The sequence below is a fragment of the Chaetodon trifascialis genome, chromosome 13 (genome assembly GCF_039877785.1).
Source record: "Chaetodon trifascialis isolate fChaTrf1 chromosome 13, fChaTrf1.hap1, whole genome shotgun sequence".
Taxonomy (NCBI): Eukaryota; Metazoa; Chordata; class Actinopteri; order Chaetodontiformes; family Chaetodontidae; genus Chaetodon; species Chaetodon trifascialis.
This window is the reverse complement of record NC_092068.1, coordinates 20772504-20785363: the sequence shown is the minus strand read 5'-3', so window position 1 is coordinate 20785363 and position 12860 is coordinate 20772504. Positions and strand designations below refer to the sequence as shown.

The window sequence follows — 12860 nt, the reverse complement described above, 5'->3', positions numbered from 1 at the left end:
TTGGGGTGCTGTTGAACTGTACTGATAAGAGTGCTTTCTGTTAGTTACCTTACCCTCACTGATAGAAATGGAGTGGACGAAATAATGCAAACACCTCAGTAAAACGGTATAATCAGACTGCATAAGTCTCAGCCACGTGTTCCTAATAAACTGGCAGGTGAGAGTTTGTGACAGATGCAAAAATCGCATGTGAGATCTTACACTGCACATGCAAAAAATGTAAGATTTCACATGTGAAATTTGCACGTTAATTGCTTTTACAAGTGAAAACGTGTGTATGTATGTAATCCATCTCATGGAAATGAATTCTCATGTACAGGAATGCACAAAAACACATTTTCCTATTGAAACCACAATGAAAAAAAAAAAGTTTTCACCAAAATAAATCCATACGAACGCATATAAATAAATGTGAGCAAGAGGAACGAGGCAGAGATGGAGAGATAGACGAAAACAGAAGGGGGGAGGACGATGAAAGGATACTCTGAATGGACTTCTCGTTCCCATCTGATAGCAGAACTTCTTTCACGTCAGCACAAATGGCAACCTGAGAGACAGAGAGACAGGAAAGAGACAGAGAAATGAAACAACATGGAACAAAAGAACAAAACCAAAAGCCCCCTTAGATGAAGCAAACATCTGAACGCACACACACACACACACACACACACACACACACACACACACACACACACACACATACACAATAATGACATAATCATATCTACAAAGCTTCACTCTTGGCAGCCCAGCCCACCCCACCCTCTCTCTCTATTGCTCCCTCTCCTCCCTGCCATTTCCCTCTCTATCTTCACCCCATTTTTATGTCTGCATTATTTTAATCATTCAATCAAATCAGTCAATACTTTTATCATTGTGGCTAGCGGTGGGGGCTGCTATCTTGCTATCACTCTGTTCAGTAATTGCATTGTGACAGGGGATGATGGCAAGCGCAGAGCCTTTTCATTTGACGCTGGGTGTTTATCGGGCCGAGCCATCACTCCGTTCGCCGCTGTCACTCTGCACTCGGCTCGCCGGGCCTGCCTGATGCCCTTCATATAACTTTGCGGAGCAGACTGCGAGAGACGAAGAGAAAGAGAGGGAGAGGGAGGGAGACGGGAGAATGGATAGACAGCTTTGTGCTGCGCTGTGTGTCTCTGTGTGAGGAAGATATAGATAGAGAGGTGTGTGCTTTACTATAACCTCGTCTTTTCACATTCTCTTTTCTTTTTTTTTATATCAGCAAGTGTGTGTCAGGCTGTCAATTTCTGTTAAGGAGCGTGTGAGTGTGTGTGCGCATACACCCACGAGTGCAAATGCGAGGAGCTATTGTGTTGGTATGCACAAAAATCCCATATGGCTGATTCAATGTAATCTTGACTCTTATGGCATATAGAAAATACATGATGGAGCATATCAAGTGTATGTAAATTTCTCGGACAAACAGAACACACACACGCACGCACACAAACATGTTAAGGGCCTGCAGGCTGTGTGAGGGGTCACTGGGTGCTCTGCGTCCCACCATCTGCTCAAATGGAGGAAGGGGCCTCCAGGCTGAACCAGAGTAACCAACTGAAAGATCGGGAGCGTGACCTCACAACTCATGAGCAACAACCCGCCACCCACCAACACCACTGTACACACATGTCTATACCAAACGCTCACATGCATCTTAATCTAAACAAAGGTTATCAAAATGTCAGACTCTATTCTCCGCTGTGAAGCAGGTAATCCGATTTCAAACCAAAAACCGTTTATTTTGAGTCGACGCCGTGTTTTTTAAGTCATTTCTTGACCTTAACCAGGTGTTTATTGCTGTAACATTGATAAAGAAGCTTTAATAAACATAACAAAGTACTCATTTTAACCCTTTAAAATGCTTCTACAATACTGTATGTGCTGTTCTGAAAGGTGTGGGGGAATGATGCATTTCGTTGTTTAATTTGGAACTTGCTATATTTATGTGTTTGTAATTTGTTAATATGTCCAGCTGTTACATGCAACACAAAGATCAGCACCTCTACAGAGGCTGCATACACTCTCTGTAGAAAACAAAAAGGCCAAGTATGCTTCACTGAGGCATCCCGATAGCTGACTGCTTGGAAAATTATTTATCATATTATTTTTGAGGTGTTGTGTTACTAAAAATCAAGTATTTATCATGTAATTTGGACAAATCTGGCAGAATAAAACTGGTCTGAAACCAGAGCCGTGTCATCAGATTTAAAGATGGAAACAATTTAAGCAGATTTTCAATAAAGACAGAAATTGGTAGGAAAAAAAAGCAGAATACAAACACTTGCCTTTATGAAGTACCGACTATCTATACAGAGTGAGGAGTATTAGTTTCTCAGAGAAATCAGAGTTGCAATGACTCTTTGAGGCTTCAGAGAAGTTCAGAGAGGGAAAACAAGTGGAGTGCTGCAGATCAGAGCCGTAGAGAAGTGAAGGGGTATTACACTTGACAGCCCAGTTTTTAACAAAGAAAATCAGTGAATCATTGAAAATCAGTGCAATTTTCTCAGCTTCACAATGTCTGTACAAAAATCCATGCCAGTTCATTTAAATGTTGTTGAGACATTTCACAAATGCCAGCCTCTTAGTATGAGGACCACAAACCTCCATATCTGTTGGCAGGGTGGAGTTAGCCATGATTCAGGAAAGGCCAGAGCATCAGCTGACTTTAATCTATCTCGGAGCCGAGGCTACAAATGCTAAGGTGGCGTATCTTCATTCCATTGCATGCAGCATGGTAACGTAGACGGCTGCTTCCTGTGATTGGTTGGTCTACATCGTGGCCATGAACACGGGGATTTAATGTCAGCCTGAAGTCTAGAGTGCAGTTCAACAAGATGCTGCTGGAGGAGGTGTAAGAAAGGAAGAGGGGCGTGAAAATGGCAAAGAAGGGAAAATACAGAATCAAGGAAGTGGGTCAATGAATGACAAAAACCAGGGAGGAAGGGAGGAAAGAAACGCAGCGACCAAAGGAATAATTCATGAACGGTTCACAGAGACGACGGGGGAAAAAAAGTTGAACGCGGTGTCAGTGGCGGATGAAGGAGGGATGAGGAGGAGGAGAGGTGTGAAGGAAGGACTCCATCTCGAGCCACCAATGTCAAAACATGGTGTATTGACTGCCAGGAGATAAAACCAGGCTTTCTCACACACACACGCACGCACACACGCGCACACACGTACACACACACCACGCAGAATGGCATCTAGCAGATCGATTGGACACTGACGCCTGCTATGTGGAGGGGCCCTTAAGACCCTGGCTAATAAACCCTATGGCTGACAGACTGCGGTATATCTGAGTGTGTCAGTGTGTGTGTGTGTGTGTGTGTGTGTGTGTGTGTGTATGTTGTGTCAATACAGGCAGCTTTTAAGACCCAAGCTAGTTAATAGAGTTAGATGTCACTACTCTAGGTGGTCTGGTGATCGTGTGAGTGTGCTGATCAAGATTAGCATATTATAATCTGAATATTTAATATAAAAATAATCCTGAAATCAACATCTAATACATCAAATCATTAACAAACTGGCGTTCTGGTCGGTGAGCACCAGGACCTTCTGTGATTCTGGTTTTCCTGCAATCAAACATGAAGGAGATCCTATGCAAATCCAGTCTACAGCCTGGTGCTGAAAGACAACTAGAAATCATTCAGAAATATGTTATCTTACCACCCAGTCGGCCTTCATGACACCTGAAGTTGCAAGCTGAACGTTTTGTCTTAAGACATTTAACAACGCTGCTGAGAGCAGTTTTTACTGCGCTTAAGCCAAGAGAGAAAGTGTGGTCGACCTTGTCACTAAGGATAATGTTACGTTTCATGAATGAGCTTGATGGAGTCTGTGCTGCTTAATTCAGCATAAAAATGAAATAGCGACAGCTAGAAATGCTATTGTCATATTAACCATCAAAGCATTTGTATGTCCAATAATTAACTGGAAGAGCAAATTAAACTTGAGAGGCAAAAACCATAAAATAATGGGGGAGCTTACACGTGATAAATTACATGTGTGAATGCGGCGTGTGGAGTCACAGCCTGCAGGGAACTGTTCGCAGACTTAAGAGCTGTTTTCAGCGCTGATAAACATTAAAAATGTCTCTTCATTCAACTTGGACTGACCCAGAATTTTACAAGTTATTCAGTTCGGAGCAACCAAGAAGATGTTCTGTGAATACGGCCTAAGGTGGCAAACGCTGAAGAGAAGACGTGATCTACTAATGTGATGTGGGTAAAGAGAGAGTATGGATAAACTTGTGCACACACACACACACACACACACACACACACACACACACACACACACCAAAAGTGAATGGTATGTATGTGAATAGGTATGGATGCGGTGTGCCCATGCTGTTTGTGTATTGATTGGTGAGGGTCAGTTTCATTAGGGAAACCAAGACACTTCTGCAGGCACTGTGTATGTACGTGTGTGTGTGTGTGTGTGTGTGTGTGTGTGTGTGTGTGTGTGTGTGTGTGTGTGTGTGTGAGCGCATGCATGTGTGTCACTTACCATCAGCCCAGCAAGACAAGTCATACCTCCTCCTAACTCGCACACTGCACCCCTGAGAGACCGAGAGGGAGAAGAATGGAAGTGAGATTCGCATTGCTGAGCCGAAACTAGCAGTTTGGCACTAACACACACACACAAGCACGCACACGCGCGCACATACGGTACAGTAGATGCGCACGGATGTATACGCACACGCACACCTGTTATCATACAAACGCATGCGCGCACACACATGGTCAACACAGCAGGGTAAGAAATATCAATTCAACCATCAACCTGAAAGCTGAATACTGAACATTGAGAAGCACAAGCTCAATCAGCGGGAATCTGAGAAAACACACACACACACACACACACACACACACACACACACACACACACACACACACACACACACACACACACACACACACAGAGTCCTGTAGCTTGCTCATGCTCATTCAACCCCGCTCTCCATCCTCTTCCTCCTTTCATCTCCCCTTCCCCTCCATCTCTACCCCTGTCCTCTTTCATCCCTCCCTGCCTCCCTCCCTCCCTCGCTGACCTTCACTACGCCGCTCTGATCAATACCCCTCTCTTCCTCGCCTCCCGCCTCTTGAATGTTAAAACAGGAAATCAAAGGGTGACGTTCCACCTTGAGTGGAAATCAAAGGTGCCTGGGTGCTTTTCAGCCCTGTGCCGCAGGGCAGGCCAGCGCTCAGCAGACGAGAGCAGGGGAAAGAGCAACGCGGAACAACACAGCGTGGCATGGAACGGTACGGCACGAGCATTTACAGCCGGTCTAAGAGTCAGATTTAAATCAGGGACATGTTCACCAATAGCTACAATATAAACTTAAAATGCTGTCAAAATACAGCAGATTATCAGGTTAAATGCAGAACAACTGATATGTTTTGGTGTAATTACATTTGATAAAATATTAAACGCATGCTATTATCTCACAACAGCTGCGTGTTAGCCTTTCCAAGCATGCTGCTACTTTGCCGCCACCTCCCTGCTGCTAATTCGTGCTATTTCCTCGTTAATTTCACTGAAGAGGAGAAACATTTTCAAAGTGACTTTTCCAGCATCCTGTCTATGCTGCGGCTCCGCGGTCGGTTATCACAACAATTGCGGCGCTTTCAATAAGTTTGCTCTTCCTGATTTGTATCATAAAGCAATTTCCTGTCATGCAGAAGGTTTCTGGTGAAATCAAACATGGTGGAAAGAAAGCCATTATATGCCGCCAAACATCCTTCTGAGGGTCTCATTTGTTTACAGTGCAGTGATGTTTCAATATTTAAGCGGCAAATATTTTAAACTGTGGCAGGAAAGTGAAAAACTCTTCAATGAATTAGAATAACAACACACCCTGACACTCTAAACTGACACTTAAATGCAACCTTAAAAGCAATGTCATAGATCCATGTAATGACACACAGTCCTTGTTTTATTGTTGAGTCTCTTGACGACGGAGTGAGCAGGTTTAAACCAGCAGGAGCAACTCACCTGAACATGTGTCGCTTCTGCAGACAGTAATGAGCCATCACCTCTTCAGATGGCCACACACCTAAAACCAGAGAGAGACAGAGAGAGACAGACTCTGTTACCGCCTGATGTTTATCCATTTCAGCTGCAGATATTTGTTTGCAGCCGTTTATCTGGCATCTCTAGCTCGACAAACTGCTTTGATTCCGGTGTCTCAACATCAAAACACCTTAAAATTGATATAAAACCCAAATAAAGACAATGAGTGTTCAGTGGAACATAATTGGATGCATTGTATTTTCCAGCCTGTGTTCATTTGCTTCTCTTGTGGTTTCCACCTTGCCTGTGATCCAAGGCTTCTCTGTCTCTGTGTGTCTGTCAGCCCGTCTGTCTATCCTAAATCCTTGCAACACACTCTCTCATTGGGCACTGTGTATGCAAGTGTGTGTATGTGTGTGTGACAGAGGGTCCGGTGGGTGATAATCACAGCGTGCAGGCCTGTCTGGCTTATCACCTACTGTCAGCCCTTCTCCTTCTGCCGTGCATGTAACACACACTAACGCGCACACACTTGCATGCCTGGTGCTATTTTCCCTCTGTCTCTCAACACACGCACACACACATACACACACAAACACACACACATCTTGGCAGTAGAAAAAGTAAACATTCATTTGAATAAAACTTCAGCTTTTTGCTTCTGGCTTTGAACAAGAAGGTTCAGCTTGGCGCCGCCTGTGTGTGTTTGTGCGCGCATATGCGCCTCTGTCTGCGTGTGTTTATGTGAAGGAGTTGTTGAGAAAAGAGAATGGCGGGGGGGTGTAGAAGGAGTTGGAGAAAGCAAGCGAGGGAGGGAGACAGAGATAGAAAATGAGCGAGGTAACGAGAGAAAACCAGGGAGGGAGGGTTCGAGGAGGAGAGAGAAAAGGTGGTAGTCGATATAATAAGCGGCTTACAGGCGGTCTCTCTTCACCTCATGGGGCAGACATCACTGCTCTCTCACTCTCCCTCTCGCCGTCTATCTCTCTCACCCGCTCTCCCCCTCGCTCTCTCTCTTCCCTCTCGCTCCGGTCCGCCAAGATTAGCTCAAGCAAGCAGGATTTAATAATGCCTATTGATAAAATGTCCAAATATTCCTTTTCCCCATTAGAAAAAAAAAAAAAAAACACGCTTTCTACGTCTCGGCCTGACAGCACACACACACACACACAAATACAGGGACATCCCGAGTAGCTATACTGTGTGTCTGGAGAGTGTCAAGACATGTAAGGCTTAAATAAGGTGACATTTTAAATTTCATCTGTTATTCCCCTTCAGCCAGGCGCTGAAAACTTTACACTGCGTCACATCGGTGGGCGAAGTAAACATGTGGCATTTGTTGTCGTTGTTGTGCATATTTCCTGGATTTGTATTCTTTTATTTTACTCTCAGTGAGTGTGTGTTTAAAGGATACGGCTGAGGCTCTAACCTCCTTAGATTTCTAGAAAATGGCTCACAAATTTAAGGTTAGCATAATCTTTTTTTGGAAAGCCTTTCTCAAACAGAAGTACACAGTGTAAGGGACTATTTCCAGCTGTGGATTAATACATATTTGGTGTGCTATTATGGCAGCAGAGCAGTGTATGGAAGGTTGAATAAAAATAAAGTAGAGACCAGACATATCCTTTAATATGGAAAAAATGATACTTTCCTGTGCTTAAGTAAGGCTGACTGAAGAACTATATTTAACAAATTTGCAACATCTCTATGACTAAATTTACTCTCGCAACAGCTCTCCATAATTTAATAGTCTGAATCCAATATAATTAAGCTTGAAAAAAGCTGCAGCAGTGACATTACACAAATGATGAGTCCAGTTCAGAGTCTTAAGCTTGTCATTCTGTCATTAATCGAGACACACATAAAAATTAAGACGGCATGATGAATTCTAAAAATACTTATCGTTACATTCATCAATTTATCATGATATAGATTTTAGGTACGCTTGTCAAGTCCCGTGTTTAAGTGGAGTTTGTACTGCAGCTACAGATCAAAGCTTGAGGTGCAATTTTTGTTAGCGGTAACTCCATTCCAGTGTTCACCAGGTAGAAGGAACGAATGGTTTAAAGCATATAGACACTGGAGCAGCTGCAGTCCCTGTTCATGTAGATTCAGTGCATGCGTGGGGTATTGTGGGTCTTAAGCTGCACCCTCATTCTTCCCCCTTAACTTTTACCCCTCCCCATTTTGATTGTGTGTTCACATGAAAATGTAATGATGCCCCACTGCACACCTTTGCCCTGTCAAATGGCAGTTTAGCCTCTCCCCCCGCCATCCATAGAGGCGTCACCATGACACTCGACATTAAGGACCACCCGAAAACATCTTGGGCAGATGAACAGTAGAGGGTGGTAATGCAGCATTAACATCCCACCCTGAAGCTGAAGGTGTCAGGGGGGAGAATTCGGACAAAGCCTTTCTGTGCTGATCTTTCAGGTTGTTTAAACAGAGACACCTGAAGGCTGTCTGTGATTATGATATCAAGACAAATAAGACAAGAGAACACTGTGGCCAAGAATTCAGAGCAGCACCAAGACTGTGAAGTTCTTAACTGAACACTTCCTGCTTCGCTTTCATACCCTCTGCTGAGCGCCTGTTCCTGTCCACTAACCGGTGTCCACACTTCCAGTTTAACTTTCTTTAATGCAAAGATATGTGTGTGTGCGCGTGTGCATGAGTGTGTGAACACATGCATGTGTGTGAGAGTGAGAGCAAGACAGACAGCACTAAGTAATAAAGCTTTGTAAAGCATATGTGAACCTGATGGTTAATCCCCAACTCCAATAACATTAATAGCCCAGGGTGATAAAAAAAAAAAAAAAAACTATTTGTGTGCGCCGGTGTGTTTGTGTATGTGCGTGCGTGCATGTGTGATAAGTATGTGGTACCTGTTTGTGTGTGTGTGTGTGTGTGTGTGTGTGTGTGTGTGTGTGTGTGCCTCCCAGGTCGAGGTGCACTGTAGGAAATGAAGGGATCAGGGGCAGAGAGCAGATTACTCTTCCTGAGGATAATGAAATTATTTCTCACCTTCAATTACTAGATGAGGAAAGAAAGCACTGTAGGTGTGTGTGCATGTGTGTATCAGCTTAATATAGTTATCGGTTCCAGGCGCTAAACCTTGTCAATGGTGTTACCCCGAAAGCCATATGTGCAGCTTATTGGGGTTGTGTGCTCAGAACATTGTTAACTGGCCTCTGGGTTGCTGCTGTTAGTTTAAGACTAACTAAAACCTGCAAGGCATACAAAAAGTTTCCATGACACAAAAGGGGTTTCTCACAAATATAATGTGTACCACATACGGTGGCTTTTCATGATCGTTGCAAACCTGCTTTTCTACTTTGTGGCTTTTTAATGGCGCTGTGCCATTCAGCTGCACACTTTTCTCAAAACTATATGACTGCATTCATGATTGTATTTTCAACTGCCGCCTGACCAATTACTGGTGCTTATTTAACACTTTAGTCTCAACACAGGCAACCTCAAAATATAACCTAACTGCAGTTTCTATAGAGGAAAAATACTTTTATGTGTTTGCATGCCGTGATAGCATTATTATCGTGATTACTATTATTGACTTCAATTTCATTCATATTAAATTTAAATTTCTCGCTTTAAATGTGCGAGTGAAGGCAGTTTTCTGGACAAGCAGAATGTTGAAGTGCAAAAAAACATTTCCAAAGCTGGATCAGTAATGATCATATCTAATGATCATCTCAGTACAAATGTCCCTGTGAAAGTCTGTCATTATCATTGGATTTGATTTTGCATCTTGATTTGGCCTTCATAGACTCATTGACTGCCCAGCTTGCTATGGCAGAAAATACATTTTTCACTGTGCTGTAAATATGTGCCAATCAAAGCAGAACAGCTGAATACAAGCTGTGAGTCCTGCAAGCTGTTGCATGCTGTCCATGTGTTTCTTGATGTTGTGCTTGCTTGGAAACGCGTCCTGAAGATATTTTCCATCCCTGGTATGCTTTATTAACTCACATACACCCAATGTTAACAGTAATGGAGGTAGGAGGCCCGCTGAACCAATCAGATTTATTGGTTGCAGCCATCCAACTCAATACTGTAGTATAATGTATGTATGGTCCAAAACTCTCACCCCTCCACATCCTGGTGACCCGGGGCTGACCCTGGGAACTCCGCAATTTATAGTGGTGCTAATCTGCCCTCAGTAGCTATCAGTAATCACATGCACAGGGATGGAATTATCCATCCACCTCTCCGTTTTCTGCTACTTATCCAGGTTTGTGCCAGGGTGGCAGCAGGCTAAGAAAGGTGACCCGGTCACCAAGGCATCCTTCTCCCCGCCCACATCCTCTGGTTCTTCCTGAGGGATCCCAAGTAAATCCAAGGCCAGGGGTCAGACAGCAGGGATTTAATTAGCTGAAGGGTTATTTCAAGTATCTGAAGGGGATCCAGGTGCTATTTGTGGAAAGACAACCTGAAATAATTTACTGTCTAAGCCAAGTTAAGCTAACAGTAGTTGACTGAGACAAGGCCCTTCTCAAATCCAAGAATTAATTAAACATAGCCTGAGCGATTTCCATTTAAGATCTGCTTAAGTGAGCTAGTGCTGCTAAAAGTAACGCTGATTGCTGCTTTTCAGACTGTTTAAATCTGCTGACAAAGTTAAAACACTCTCTGTGTGGTCTAAACGCGAAAAGACAGGTGATCTCTGGATCTACCGTCACAAAGGTCAGTTTACACACAATCTACGACCAGACGATGGCCATTGTGTTTGCTTTACCTTTTAATGACATGCATTACTGATGTCGGCTGCTGTGTTTGTAGTTCCACAGGAGGCGCTGGTCAATAATTTTCCTTAACAACACAAAGCTTTAGATGTTTTTTCCCCCTCTGGACAATAAAATGTCTGTTTTTTGCTTTTCTTTCATCAGCCTCTGCTGTCAGATCTCCTGCTGAGGACAGAATGCTGCTGGATGGTGCTACAGAAAATATAGGATAGGTAAAAGAAAAGAGGAGGAGGAGCAGGAAGATGAAGAAAGAGGAGAGAGATGATCAGAGTGGAGAACAAGACCCAGAGTGAGGAGGAAGGTGTAGGGAGGAATAGGGAGGGGATCTGGGGATAGAGGGAGGAAGTTAAGCAGGATGGGGGACGAAAGTCGGTGAAATGAAAGATGGGGCTCATAAGATGGGCTGAGGTACGACTGAACGGCAATAGGAGAAAGAAAATGGGACGCAGAGATGAAGAAGCAGAGGAACAGGAGCCAGAATGAGGCAGAGAGGAGTGACAAAGAGAAAGAGGAGGAATGGGAATGAGAGGAGCAACTGGAAGGGAGGGTGGGTGAGGAGGACGGGAATGGATGGCAAAAAAAATAAGCAAGGAAGAGGAGTGAGAGAGAAAGGTGTCAAGATGGGGTTAAGTGGGCCATGATGTTGCTTTGTGCACACACACACACACACACACACACGTGCCTCTATCACTATTACATACTGATACACACAAATACACACCTCTCTGATGGTTTCATTCACACACACACACACACACACACACACGCACACACATAGTGTCTTTCCCTCCCCTCAGGCCCAGCGTGTCTTCAGGCTCCGTGGCTCTCTGGCGGTGATCCGTCTCCACATTAAGCGAGGCCTCAGATAATTCCTAAGCCTCCTCCATGGCCGATCCAATAAGGGATAAGGCTCTCGGCTGGCCATGATCAACTGACAATCTGTCCTCTCACACGGCTACTTTAGTGGAGGCCAGGATTACCCCAGCCAGCCCAGACAGGGTACACACAGTTCACAAGACCACAGAGATGGTGTGTGTGTGTGTGTGTGTGTGTGTGTGTGTGTGTGTGTGTGTGTGTGTGTGTGTGTGTGTGTGTGTGTGTGTGTGTGTGTGTGTGTGTGTGTGTGTGTGTGTGTGTGTGCATGGCACCACAGTGAGGCACAAGAGAGCTGGTTGCTGCTTGTAGTTTGTGTCACCACCGGTAGCTCAGGGGTTACAAACTGACAACAAGCAGTGAAATCTATGTGACAAAACACTATGATACTTAAAAAAAACACAGCAGTTTGTAAAGGGTAACACTTTTAATGACTGGACTCTGTATTTTGATATTGAATGATATACGGCAACAACAGTCTGTTTTCCAAACTGCTGTGCATTTTGGGACGAACGCTGATATACGTTATCATATAAAACAGCATCAATCTGCAACAAAAATGTATTTTGGAGGTGGATGAGCACACCAAAACTAGCAGCTGCAGTACCTCTCTTTAGACGTGTGTTTGGATTATACCTCATGGAAGAGTCAGAGCGGTTTTTGTTGTAAATACGATGTACAGTACATTAAAACTGTTTATTTCCACTAACTGAGGAGTTATTTCTAGAATACCCTACGCACCTAAGATACAGTATATATACTATCACAACTAATATTCAAGCATTTGATTACTCCCAAGATTTTCTAATGGGTTTTGCTGGAGAGAAATCTTACAAAGGTTTTACTATAGAGCACGATGTGAAGGGCTGGGCAAGCAAAGCAGAGCACTGCTCAGTCAATAGAGTCTGTTGACACTGAAATCTATACAACTCTAAGATCTACGTCCAAAGAATTTCCGAGTCACAAGAAGAAAGGTGTAATCAGCCACAAGACTGTGAACAGGGCAAAACACCAAGTATTAAAGACGTAGTCCAGCCTTTCAGGAGTCCTCATGCATATTAATTAATCAGGTGTCAACTGCAGTCAGGTGACTGGAAGCAGGAAAGCCGCAAAGCAAACACAAGTCAACGGGGATGAAGAACAAATACTCCTGATTTCCCTTTCTACTATTTCAAAATCCAAAAAGCA

The 12860-nt window shown here is 43.8% G+C and overlaps 1 protein-coding gene across 1 annotated transcript in view; it reads right to left on the bottom strand.

Annotated features, from left to right (window-relative positions):
• camkmt (calmodulin-lysine N-methyltransferase) overlaps positions 1 to 12860 on the bottom strand; it is a 101749-nt gene that overhangs the window by 26038 nt on the left and 62851 nt on the right. The window contains exons 4-6 of the mRNA XM_070976847.1: positions 6019 to 6079; positions 4531 to 4582; positions 484 to 547 (exon numbers count right to left, since the gene is read on the bottom strand). Of these exons, the coding sequence (XP_070832948.1) occupies positions 484 to 547; positions 4531 to 4582; positions 6019 to 6079 (177 nt within the window). The remainder of the gene's footprint in view (positions 1 to 483; positions 548 to 4530; positions 4583 to 6018; positions 6080 to 12860) is intronic.